The sequence below is a fragment of the Salvelinus namaycush genome, chromosome 35, assembly GCF_016432855.1.
Source record: "Salvelinus namaycush isolate Seneca chromosome 35, SaNama_1.0, whole genome shotgun sequence".
NCBI lineage: Eukaryota > Metazoa > Chordata > Actinopteri > Salmoniformes > Salmonidae > Salvelinus > Salvelinus namaycush.
Genome location: NC_052341.1, coordinates 21,578,448 through 21,591,987, shown reverse-complemented (window position 1 = coordinate 21,591,987; position 13,540 = coordinate 21,578,448). Strand labels below are relative to the sequence as shown.

The following is a 13,540-nucleotide window of genomic DNA, read 5'->3' as shown; positions in this document are numbered from 1 at the left end:
CCATGTGTAACTCTGTGTCGAACTGCTTTGCTTTATCTTGGCCAGGTCGCAGTTGCAAATGAGAACTTGTTCTCAACTAGCCTACCTGGTTAAATAAAGGTGAGGGGGAAAAAAGGGTAGGGACGTCCCAAGGATTCTGGGTAGCACTAACCGTATTATTAGTAATGAAATCGCTGTTCGGCAGTCCTACTCTAAAATTATTCCGTATGGAATTGATTGCGCTGCTCAAATTTTCCGCTCCAGCGAACTTGTATCGGAACTATTACACTGTCGAAATAGCTTCCACACGGATGTAAAAGCGAGACATTTCGTATTTTGCAAACTTGGAGTAAACGTGGATATTATTAACCTCATTATCATACCAAACGTTTTCGGATGTAACTGCAAGGAACACTCAAGATGGAAAAACGCATCCGTGGGGCAAAAGGTAAAAACATACTCATCTAAGGAAGGTATATAGCTATAGTGGATAGACAGCTGTAGTAACCAGCAACATGGCGAGCGAGCTAGCTAGCTAAGTGGCTAACTTCCTGAAACCGAATGTTGATTAACATGAACAAAACATTCTTATAAACCAACTTTCACAAGGTAGGTTCTATGTCGAGGTAGATGTTGTAATAGACGATTCCCCCCCATCGTGAATTGAAAATATTGTTCCGATTGTTCAGGCAGTTGTCACAGACTTCAATAGGGTGGAATAATGTTTGAGATTATTTTTTTACATTTGTAGCACACAATTTGTCCTTGCAAATTGTGAAGAAAGTTGACATTATAGGCCATTTTAGACCTATACATGCCTCCTGTAAGATCCTATGATCCGTGAACAGTAGCTACATGATACAGACATCTTGGTATCATTATACTCATTATAGTGTGGTCCCAAATATGGAGTAAGTCTAGATTCTGAAATAATTGTTTACGAAGAACTTATTCAACATATTAATATGAATATCTCAAAAGTACAATATACTCTTCAAATATGTCAAATTTACAAAGTGTGCTATCTGGTACTTTTGAAAATATTACCCATTTTATACTTAAAAATGTAACCAATCAGACCTCATATGCTCATATAATTGATCATTACTTAAAACGTAGCAGTGAGCTCACTCTGGAAATGGTATCTACTTATAGAGTGTAGTGTTTTAAACTATGTCTAAAAATGAACCAAATCAAAAAGGTACTTTTGATATTTTTTATGTTTAACAAATTTTCTCACATATATTTCAGAATGTAGACTTACATATTTTAGAGCACACTATAAGGAGTATAATGACAGCAAGATGATGTCTGTATCATGTACGTTTCACAGATCGTAGGGTCTTACAGGAGGCATGTATAGGCAGAGGCTAATGCTCTCCGTCACTGCAACGGATTTCCATCATATGGATTCTAGAGAGGTCGTTTTTGTGATCTGTGTAGATCCGCAATAAAAATCTCCAGGGGGGGATGGTTTGGAGATGACATTGCCTAATACAGACAGAAGCATGTCTGTTCTACGAAATATATTCCCAAATAAATGTATTCTCCCCAAAAAATAGCTGCTCTGTGCACTGAACTGACATGCATGATTGTTGATGAAACTCTGATGTTAAAATGTAGGGAAATAAATAGTCTATAATGCACTGCTCAACTGCTGGCAAAGTAATTCAAAGCCTATACACTTATACTCAGGATGTATCTTTCCAGTGCTGCTATTTTTGCCATGTAATGCTGTTATTAAAACAAAATCGGACAACCCCATAGAAGAATAGTTTTATCTAGTTGGCTTGTGTGTTCTATGAGAGATAAATATTCCTCTCGAGGCGCATTCTAGTTGCGAGAGCCATAGGAGGGAAATATGTGTTCTGACAAGCCGTCAAATGCACAGAAATTCTTAGTGCAATCGCGGAAAAAAACTTTTGAAATGCAGTTTTGGCAACTGTAGTTGAAGTCGATAGTTTACATACACCTTAGCCAAATACATTTTAACTCGGTTTTTCACAATTCCTGACATTTAATCCTAGTAAAAAGGATCACCACAGTTAGGATCACCACTTTATTTTAAGAATGTGAAATGTCAGAATAATAGTAGAGAGAATGATTTCTTTCAGCTTTTATTTCTTTCATCACATTCCCAGTGGGTCGCACGTTTACACAGACTCAATTAGTATTTGGTAGCATTGCCTTTAAATTGTGTAACTTGGGTCAAACGTTTCAGGTAGCCTTCCACAAGCTTCCCACAATAAGTTGGGTGAATTTGGCCCATTCCTCCTGACAGAGCTGGTGTAACTGAGTCAGGTTTGTAGGCCTCCTTACTCGCACACGCTTTTTCAGTTCTGCCCACAAATGTTCTATAGGATTGAGGTCAGGGCTTTGTGATGGCCACTCCAATACCTTGCCTTTGTTGTCCTTAAACCATTTTGCCACAACTTTGGAAGTATGCTTGGGGTCATTGTCCATTTGGAAGACCCATTTACGACCAAGCTTTAACTTCCTGACTGATGTTGCTTCAATATATCCACAAAATGTTCCTTCTCATGATGCCATATATTTTGTGAAGTGCACCAGTTACTCCTGCAGCAAAGCACCCCCACAACATGATGCTGCCACCCCCGTGTTTCACGGTTGGGATGGTGTTCTTCGGCTTGCAAGCGTTCCCCTTTTTCCTCCAAATCAAATCAAGTTTATATTATATAGCCCTTTGTACATCAGCTAATATCTCGAAGTGCTGTACAGAAACCCAGCCTAAAACCCCAAACAGCAAGCAATGCAGGTGTAGAAGCACGGTGGCTAGGAAAAACTCCCTAGAAAGGCCAAAACCTAGGAAGAAACCTAGAGAGGAACCAGGCTATGAGGGGTGGCCAGTCCTCTTCTGGCTGTGCCGGGTGGAGATTATAACAGAACATGGCCAAGATGTTCAAAATGTTCATAAGTGACAAGCATGGTCAAATAATAATCAGGAATAAATGTCAGTTGGCTTTTCATAGCCGATCATTAAGAGTTGAAAACAGCAGGTCTGGGACAGGTAGGGGTTCCATAACCGCAGGCAGAACAGTTGAAACTGGAATAGCAGCAAGGCCAGGTGGACTGGGGACAGCAAGGAGTCATCATGCCCGGTAGTCCTGACGTATGGTCCTAGGGCTCAGGTCCTCCGAGAGAGAGAAAGAAAGAGAGAAGGAGAGAATTAGAGCCAAGATTTTCAAAATGTTCATAAATGACAAGCATGGTCAATGGACAAGCATGGCCTCCAAACATAACGATGGTCATTATGGCCAAACAGTTCTATTTTTGTTTCATCGGACCAGAGGACATTTCTCCAAAATGTATAATCTTTGTCCCCATGTGCAGTTGCAAACTTTAGTCTGTTTTTTTTATGGCAGTTTTGGAGCAGTGGCTTCTTCCTTGCTGAGCGGCCTTTCAGGTTATGTCGATAGGACTCGATTTACTGTGGTATAGATTATTTTGTACCTGTTTCCTACAGCATCTTCACAATGTCCTTTGCTGTTGTTCTGGGATTGATTTGCACTTTTCGCACCAAAGTACGTTCATCTCTAGGAGACAGAACGCATCTCCTTCCTGAGCGGTATGACAGCTACGTGGTCCCATGGTGTTTATACTTGTGTACTATTGTTTGTACCGCTGAACGTGGTACCTTCAGGCATTTGGAAATTGCTCCCAAGGATGAACTAGACTTGGGGAGGTCTACAATTATTTTTCTGAGGTCTTGGCTGATTTCTTTTGATTTTCCCATAGTGCCGCTTTGCTTGACATCGAGTTTGAAGGTATGCCTTGAAATACATCCACAGGTACTTGACAATTGACTCAAATGATGCCAGTTAGCTTATCAGAAGCTTTTAAAGCCATGACATCATTTTCTGGAATTTTCCAAGCTGTTTAAAGGTACAGTCAACTTAGTGTATGTAAACTTCTGCCTGGACCCCCTCAGCAAAGGGACTGGAATTGGTCAAACCTTTCTACATGAAAGCGGAGGTTAACTTGGCCCCAGACTATCGATCTGAGATTGACGTAAGTTTGTCATTGGATTTTTTTTTTGCTTTAACCCCTGTGTCGGGACTAAAAGGAGCTTAAAATGGCCACTTACATCATGATTTAAAAATAAAAATGTTTGTGAGACAAATGTAAAAAGCATATGAAACATTCTTCCTCCCATTTAAGTTTCTATGTGAGAATTGCCAAAACAATCGTAAGATACCCAAAATAGTTTCGTGCCACACTGATGTGGAATCGCCCAAATCGATGATAACCAAAAAAATGTGAAGTCTGATTGTGACCAGTTCTGTAGCAATAAGGTAATTACTAAACAAAGATACTCAATGGCCTCTTTATTTTTCCAGATAACGTTGTTAGACCTAGCTAGCTAGCAAGCTAATATCTCTTTATATAATTTTCACTAGCATTTTTTTACCTATTTGTTGTGATCATTGCCCATATGATTACATTTTTTTTTAAACTAATTGATGTACGGTCAAAAGTTTTAGAACACCTACTCATTCAATGGTTTTTCTTAATTTTTACTATTTTCTACATTGTAGAATAATGGTGAAGACATCAACTATGAAATAACACAAGGAATCATGTAGTAACCAAAAAAGTGCTAAACAAATCTAAATATATTATATTTGAGGTTCTTCAAATAGCCACTCTTTGCCATGATGACAGCTTTGCACACGCTTGGCATTCTCTCAACCAGCTTCACCTGAAATGCTTTTCCAACCGTCTTGAAGGAATTCCCACATATGCTGAGCACTTGTTGGCTGCTTTTCCTTCACTCTGCGGTCCGACTCATCCCAAACCATCTCAATTTGGTTGAGGTCGGGGGATTGTGGAGGCCAGGTCACCTGATGCAGCACACCATCACTCTTCTTCTTGGTCAAATAGCCCTAACTCAGCCTGGAGGTGTGTTGGGCCATTGTCCTGTTGAAAAACAAATGATAGTCCTACTAAGCCTAAACCAGATGGGATGGCGTATCGCTGCAGAATGCTGTGGTAGCCATGCTGTATAAGTGTGCCTTGAATTCTAAATAAATCACAGACAGTGTCACCAGCAAAGCACCCCCACACCATAACACCTCCTCCTCCATGCTTTACGGTGGGAAATACACATGCGGAGATTATCCGTTCACCCACACAGCGTCTCCCAAAGACACAGCGGTTGGAACCAAAAATCTACAATTTGGACTCCAGACCAAAGGACAAATTTCCACCGGTCTAATGTCCATTGCTTGTGTTTCTTGGCCCAAGCAAGTCTCTTCTTATTATTGGTGTCCTTTAGTAGTGGTTTCTTTGCAGCAATTCAACCATAAAGGCCTGATTCGCACAGTGCCCTCTGAACAGTTGATGTTGAGATGTCTGTTACCTGAACTCTGAAGAATTTATTTGGGCTGCAATTTCTGAGGCTGGTAACTCCTGAACTTATCCTCTGCAGCAGAGGTAGCTCTGGGTCTTCCATTCATGTGGCGGTGCTCATGAGAGCCAGTTTCATCATAGAGCTTGATGGTTTTTACGACTGCACTTGAAGAAACATTCAAAGTTCTTAATTTTCTGTATTGACTGACCTTCATCTTTTAAAGTAATGATGGACTGTCGTTTCTCTTTGCTTATTTGAGCTGTTCTTGCCATAATATGGACTTGGTCTTCTACCAAATAGGGCCATCTACTGTATTACCCCCCCTACCTTGTCACAACACAACATATTGGCTCAAACACATTAAGAAGGAAAGAAATTCCACAAATTAACTTTTAAGAAGGCACACCTGTTAATTGAAATACATTCCAGGTGACTACCTCATGAAGCTGGTTGAGAGAATGGCAAGAGTGTGCAAAGCTGTCATCAAGGTAAAGGGTGGCTATTTGAAGATTCTGAAATATAAAATATATTTTGATTTGTTTGGTTACTACATGATTCCATATGTGTTATTTCATAGTTTTGATGTCTTCACTATTATTCTACAATGTATAAAATAGTACAAATAAAGAAAAACCCTTGAATGAGTAGGTGTTCTAAAACTTGACTGGTAGTGTGTTAACGTATTGCTCACTAGTCAGTACTCATTAATTCACTACTTGTTGCTCATCATTCAAACTTCTTTATTATTGTTTTATCGTTTGGTAAATTTCTGTGTTTCAGGTCCCTCGCTTCCTCTCCCCTCTCTGCGGCTTATGATTCCACCACTGCGGCTGGTCTCAGCAGCCATCTGGCAAACGATCCAGCAGAGACACGTGATGGATTATGGGATGCTGGAGGAGTTTGTTACCATGGTTACAGAGATGGTTCCAGAGCTTCTGAATGACAGTCAGAGGGCCCAACTTATTCTGGGTCTTCGAGCACGGGTGAGAGAGAGGGGTGGAGCTAGTGCTCATTATGACGGGAAAGATGAGATTAACATTTTTAGTAGTGTTTACTGTCTCAAGTACGTCTCCTGGACTGGTTTGCTCTGCTTTCAGCTGGTCCTGGAGTTGTGTCGCTCGAAGCCGATCGCTGACCTCCAGACCATTCAGCCACACCTGGACAGGATACAGACCCTTACACCTCTCTGGGGGACACAGGTGAGCTCCTTAAGGCAGAGCCTCAGCTAATGTCTAAATTGGTCAGTGATAGACATTCATGTATTTCTGATATGACAATGATATATTATGGAAAAAAACATATGCAGACTAAATGTAGTGCTGAGCGATTGCTGTTTTTATGTAGTTTGTTACAAAATAATCACGGTTTTCAGTTTTGAGTATTATATTTTTTTTTACATTATGTGGGTTGAATGCTGTAACAACTATTTCACAACAAAGCATCCTTCACTCATGCTGCCAAACATACCCTTGTAAAACTGACCATCCTACCGATCCTCGACTTCGGCGATGTCATTTACAAAATAGCCTCCAATACCCTACTCAATAAATTGGATGCAGTCTATCACAGTGCCATCTGTTTTGTCACCAAAGCCCCATATACTACCCACCACTGCGACCTGTACGCTCTCGTTGGCTGGCCCTCACTTCATACTCGTCGCCAAACCCACTGGCAAGACCCTGCTAGGTAAAGTCCCCCCTTATCTCAGCTCGCTGGTCACCATCGCAGCACACACCTGTAGCACGCGCTCCAGCAGGTATATCTCTCTGGTCACCCCCAAAACCAATTCTTCCTTTGGCCGCCTCTCCTTCCAGTTCTCTGCTGCCAATGACTGGAACGAACTACAAAAATCTCTGAAACTGGAAACACTTATCTCCCTCACTAGCTTTAAGCACCAGCTGTCAGAGCAGCTCACAGATTACTGCACCTGTACATAGCCCATCTATAATTTAGCCCAAACAACTACCTCAACCCCCTACTGTATTTATTTATTTATTTATTTTGCTCCTTTGCACCCCATTATTTCTATCTCTACTTTGCACATTCTTCCACTGCAAATCTACCATTCCAGTGTTTTACTTGCTATATTGTATTTACTTTGCCACCATGGACTTTTTTTTGCCTTTACCTCCCTTATCTCACCTCATTTGCTCACATTGTATATAGACTTATTTTTCTACTGTATTATTGACTGTATGTTTGTTTTACAACAACACAGAGTTACACATGGAGTATGTGTCGAACTGCTTTGCTTTATCTTGGCCAGGTCGCAATTGTAAATGAGAATTTGTTCTCAACTTGCCTACCTGGTTAAATAAAGAAATAAAATAAAAAAACTACGCAGAATAAAACAATTAATAAAAGTCCCATGATGGTAGTGACTGCCCATTAATGCTTATCACTTATTAACCATAATTTATTCACTTTACTTTAATAAAATATCTCAGTTGTTGTGTATATTAGGCTACATTGGTTTTATTTGAAGACTATTGTTTCATTCCAAGTCATTTCATCCCTATAGAGCTGCTGTCTGACAAAATCACAATTTTCCGAAGTACATGAGGCCTACTTTTACATCTGCTGAATACCAACTATCAATCACTTAGATCATGTATTTTCAGGTAGCGATACCTCACGAAGCAACAGCTGCTCTCTATATCACCTCAAGGTCACGCATTCTTCTCTTCGTAGCAGGCATAAAAGATACACAGACTGGACAAGTAGATGCGCAATGAATTATGGTCATTGTAGTTAATTACTACGTTTGTTTGTGCTAAACTATGCAGAATATTGGCCTGTTGGAAACTACAACTCCCTACTACATTGCACAGTTCTGTCTAGATTTTATTTTTCTAGAGAAACTGCAATGTGTGCATTGAGCTCACAGAAGAAGGGGAAAAAAGAACAAAATGAATTCAAATAATTGAACCGAGGTTGGTCAATTAGTTGTTTAAAAACCAAAAATAATCATATTCTGTGTTTAAGGCGACTGATGCAGAGGTAGGATTATCTGAATCCAATTTCCTGGGGCTGGTTCAAACCCTTCTGAAAGACCCAGACGAGAGGGAACATTTCTTCCAGGTCAGTAAGTATTTGGCTATGGAATAGTTGTGGGTCATTTCCATTATGTGTATTTCCACTGCTGTGTATTTCCAGAAATTCAATAATACTCTTCTAAGATGTTTTCATAGCTTATTTTCCTTTACTCTGTTTTAGGATGTTTTTCCTGTAGAATTTGGTCCCAGTTATGATGCAGCCATACAGAAACTCATGTGGCAATTCCTTTCGAGACTGGAGAAGCTACTTCCTGTGTCAAACTTCCAACAGGTACTAGTAGAAATACAATTATATACAGTACCTTCGGAAAGTATTCAGACCCCTTGACTTGTTCAATATTTTTCTTAGAAATCTACACACAATACCCCATAATGACAAAGCGAAAAACAGTTTTTTCGATTTTTTTTGCAAATGTATTAAAAAATAAAAATACCTTGTATTCAGACACTTTTTGCTATGAGACTCAAATTGAGCTCAGGTGCATCCTGTTTCTATTGATTATCCTTGAGATGTTTCTACAACTTTTTATTTTTTATTTAACCTCTAACTAGGCAAGTCAGTTAAGAACAAATTCTTATTTACAATGACGGCCTACCCCGGCCAAACCCTCCCCTAACCTGGACGACGCTGGGCCAATTGTACGCCCTATGGGACTCCTGATCACGGCTGGTTAAGATTGAACCCTGGTCAGTAGTGACGCCTCTAGCACAGCGATGCAGAGCCTTACACCGCTGCCCCACTCGGTCCCCCGCAACTTGGAGTCCACCTGTGGTAAATTCAATTGATTGGACATGATTTGGAAAGGCACACACCTGTCTATAAAAGGTTGACAGTTGACAGTGCATGTCAGAGCAAAAACCAAGCCATGAGGTTGAAGGAATTGTCCGTAGAGCTCCGAGACAGGATTGTGTCAAGGCACAGATCTGGGGAAGGCACAGATCTGGGGAAGGGTACCAAAATGATTCTGCAGCATTGAAGGTCGCCAAGAACACAGTGGCCTCCATCATTCTTAAATGGAAGAAGTTTGGAACCACCAAGACTCTTCCTAGAGCTGGCCACCAAGAACCCGGTGGTCACTTTTTAACAGAGCTCTAGAGTTTGTCTATCGAAATCGCTCCTCAGTAAAAGGCACATGACAGCCCGCTTGGAGAATGCCAAAAGGCACCTAAAGACTCTCAGACCATGAGAAACAAGATTCTTTGGTCTGATGAAACCAAGATTGAACTATTTGGCTGAATGCCAAGTGTCACATCTGGAAGAAAGCTGGCACCATCCCTAAGGTGAAGCATGGTGGTGGCAGCATGCTGTGGGGATGTTTTTCAGCTGCAGGGACTGGGAGACAAGTCACGATCGAGGGAAGGATGAACGGAGCAGAGTACAGTGATTGATGAAAACCTGTTCCAGAGCACTCAGTACCTCAGACTGGGGCGAAGGTTCACCTTCCAACAGGACAACAACCCTAAGCACACATCCAAGACTATGCAGGAGTGGCTTCGGAACAAGTCTCTGAATGTCCTTGAGTGGCCCAGCAAGAGAGGATCTGGACTTCTGTATACCTCCACTACCTTGTCACAACACAACAGATTGGCTCAACTGCATTAAGAAGGAAAGAAATTCCACAAATTATCTTTTAAAAAGGTACAACAGTTACTTGAAATGCATTCCAGGTGACTACCTCATGAAGCTGGTTGAGAGAATGCCAAGAGTGTGCGAAGCTGTCAAGGCAAAGGGTGGCTACTTTGAATAATCTGAAATATAAAATATATTTTGATTTGTTTAACACTTTTTTTTAGGTTACTACATGATTCCATGTGTTATTTCATAGTTTTGATGTCTTCACTATTATTCTACAATGTAGAAATTATAAAAATAAAGAAAAACCCTTGAATGAGTAGGTGTGTACAAACTTTTGACTGGTGCCGTATATTCCTTCTAACTCTGTATTCCTTATTGTGTCAGGCTGCCTTGCTGCTCAGTGACGTCCCCTCTGTTCTGGAGGAATGTGTTGAGTCCATATCTCACCCTCAGCAGCTGAAAACCCTGCTTCAGTACCACAGAGATCTCTGCCAGCTGGACAACCATGGTAGGCATCTCCCACAGGACCCATCATTTTCATGCTATATCATGGATTTGTTTTGGACACCCCATTGCAAATTTAAGTCTGTGTGTTGTGTTTTGGTTCTCTTTTTCAGACCCTCCATCTTCCACCGATGGGGACTGCATTCTCTCAGCTCTCTGTCTTCCTCCTGTGGAAAGGGTGGTAATTACAACAGAGGTGAAAAAAGAAGGAACACGAATGGATGTTAAAGAAAGAGAAGGGGTGGATAGCAGATCAGGGGAATGTGAGAAAAACAAAACATCCTCTGTTAGTGATGAGGAGGCAGAGGATGATGCAGAGTTTGCTGACCCAGGGACAGACAGGGTGGAACCAAAGTACGAAACAGTGATGGGTATAGGGGAAGATGGTATAGAGAAGCCTTTAAAACTAATCAAAACGCAAGAAGAAACCCATTATGAAAAATTCAGAAAAAAGCCCAAACCTGGACAAAAGAGAAGCATAGGCATGTCTAAAGAAATCAGATCCCCCATGATACAAAAGCCCTCGGTGGACCTACAAGGGATTGTCATCGCTAACATGACACAGACCCCCAAATCAAATCAACAGGTCCCAAGAGCCAAAAGGTCCTTGGAGCGTAGAACATGCAAGTTGTGCGGTAAGGTCGTACAGCGTCCTGCAGTCTTGAGGAAACACATGTTGACTCACACTGGTGACTGGCCCTATCAATGTCCTACCTGTAATAAGATTTACAAGGCCTTGGGAAGCTTCCAGGAACATACTGAAAGATGTGTCTTTCCTATTGAGGAAACACCTGAGGACAGTGAGTCATCCATATCAGTGATGCAATACAAGGGTCTGATGTTGAAGAAAATTTTACCACGTCCGCCAGGACAAAAAGCAGGCCCAAATGAAAAAAAACTCAAACGCATTGTCTGCAAGACATGTCCTGTTTGTGGGAAGACTTTTGCCACAGGTTCGAGCATGAAGCGGCATCAGATTATCCACACTGAGCCCAAAAAGTGCAGAGTGTGCGAACACATCTTCCCTAACTCTTCCGAACTGAAGATCCACATGGAGTCCCATCCGAAGAAAGGAATCCATCAATGTAGTAACTGTGAGAGGACCTTCAAGCACGATTACAGTGTGAAGGCTCATGAAGAGGCTTGTCTGTTTCTGAGTCGTCAACAAGGGGAGCTTGGAGAGAGCAGTGGTCTTCCAGCTACCGGGCAGACAGACCCAGGGCCATCGGGCAGTACACACCAGCAGAGCATGACATGTGAAGCAGGAATCATACAACTCTCTGCCACTCTGAGCAAACAGAATTCTGCCTTCACCTATATGCATTCTGTGGAGGGGTCATCAGCGAGAGCAAAAAGGTCCCTGGAGCGTAGGACATGCAAGGTGTGCGGTAAGGTTGTACAGCGTCCTGCAGTTCTGAGGAAACACATGGTGACCCACACTGGTGACTGGCCCTATCGATGTCCCACCTGTAAGAAGATTTACAAGACCTTGAGAAGCTTCCAGGAACATATTGAAAGATGTGTCTTTCCTATTGAGGAAACACCTGAGGACAGTGAGTTATCCTCCACCAATGCAACCAAACACCCATCTTCTACCCCGGAACCAAACGCACCTATAGGATCATCCAAACGCTGTGCAAGGTGTCCTATTTGCCATAAATTTATATCAGGATACCTGAGATATCACATTCTCTCTCACTCAGATGAGCGCCCACACGCTTGCCCTCGTTGTGGGTCGAAATACAAGTTCGACTTTGTATTGAGGAGGCACATGAGACTGTTCTGCAAGGTGAGGAAGGGTGAACCTGTTGAATTAGGGGAAAAGAAAATCCACAAGTGTAATGAATGTGGGAAGGAATTCGGGCTAAAATCCACACTGACGGCACACAAACGCATCCACAACCCGCTCCGCTGCGCCTACTGCCGAAGGATGTTCCCAGACCAAGAAACGCTTGCAATACACAAGGTAGAGCACAAACCGGTTCAATGCACCATGTGTGAGAAGAGCTTCAATGTGATAAGATACCTCTCCAGACACTACGTGGACGACCATCAGTTCAGCGGGCCGTTCCGCTGCACCTACTGCGAGAGAAGCTATGCTGAGTTATCTGTCTTCGTCCGACACGAGAGGACACATACCGGGGATCTTCCATATAAGTGCTCCCACTGTCCCAAGAAGTTCCATTTTGAAACTGCTCTTGTGACACACCAGAGAAAGCACACAGGAGAGAAACCGTGCCTTTGCTGGGAGTGTGGAAAGAGCTTCCAATCCAAGGGGATTCTGAAAACACACATGAATCGTGTTCACACTCCTCAGGTGAAACGTTTTCCTTGTTCCCAGTGTAACAAAGCTTTCAGGGACAAAGGTCAAATGAAGATGCATGAGAATGTATATCACAAAGGGGTGCGTTACCCGTGCTCCTACTGCGGTAAGGGATTCTATAGCCCTGCCCCATTGGCGAGACACGTGTTGATTCACACAGGGGAGAATCCTTATTCCTGCACATTTAAGGAATGTACCAGAGTTTTCAAATCTGCATCTGAACTGAGGATACACATGAGATACCATACTGGAGACCGGCCATTCAAGTGCAAGGACTGTGGGAAGGGTTTTGTTCAAGCCCATTATCTCACCATACACCGGCGAAGTCATACTGGGGAGAAACCGTATTCGTGTCTCACCTGCAACAAGTCCTTCAGCACCTCCCATCAGTTGAGCAGACACATGAAAACTCACACAGGGGAGAAGCCTTACCAATGTACGGATTGCGGGAAAGCTTTCAATCGTAGAGACCGTTTGCGGACTCATCAAGATAAATGCCATCCATCTTTTTAGTTGAAGTTAAGCTCCTTTTGTTCTCAATGTTCTATAAATGCTGATTGTGTTTTGCAATTGTTGTAAATTAACTGCTTATGTAGCCAGTAACAAATGACAGCCTAAACTCACCATGCATGTTTCTTTAGTTTTTGTTTTGCTATGGCTGTAATGACTTTCTCCTTCTGGGATTAATAAAATACCTTCAACACCCACCTCTTACTTCTCATTCAGTCAAG

At 42.0% G+C, this 13,540-nt stretch overlaps 1 protein-coding gene across 1 annotated transcript; it reads left to right on the top strand.

Moving 5' to 3' along the window:
- Window positions 1-252: 252 nt before the first annotated feature.
- LOC120029306 (zinc finger protein 841-like) lies at window positions 253-13,516 on the top strand. The gene is made up of 7 exons (XM_038974525.1): window positions 253-427; window positions 6,131-6,333; window positions 6,448-6,549; window positions 8,336-8,431; window positions 8,567-8,677; window positions 10,367-10,490; window positions 10,600-13,516. The coding sequence occupies exons 1-7, from the start codon at window positions 400-402 to the stop codon at window positions 13,320-13,322; spliced, it is 3,387 nt and encodes a 1,128-aa protein (XP_038830453.1). The 5' UTR covers window positions 253-399; the 3' UTR covers window positions 13,323-13,516.
- Window positions 13,517-13,540: the final 24 nt, after the last annotated feature.

Coding starts and splice junctions, on each gene's coding strand:
- LOC120029306 (XM_038974525.1), top strand. CDS start 400: ATGGAAAAACGCATCCGTGGGGCAAAAG. Junction 428..6,130: donor ACGCATCCGTGGGGCAAAAG/GTAAAAACATAC, acceptor TCTGTGTTTCAG/GTCCCTCGCTTCCTCTCCCC. Junction 6,334..6,447: donor TTCTGGGTCTTCGAGCACGG/GTGAGAGAGAGG, acceptor CTCTGCTTTCAG/CTGGTCCTGGAGTTGTGTCG.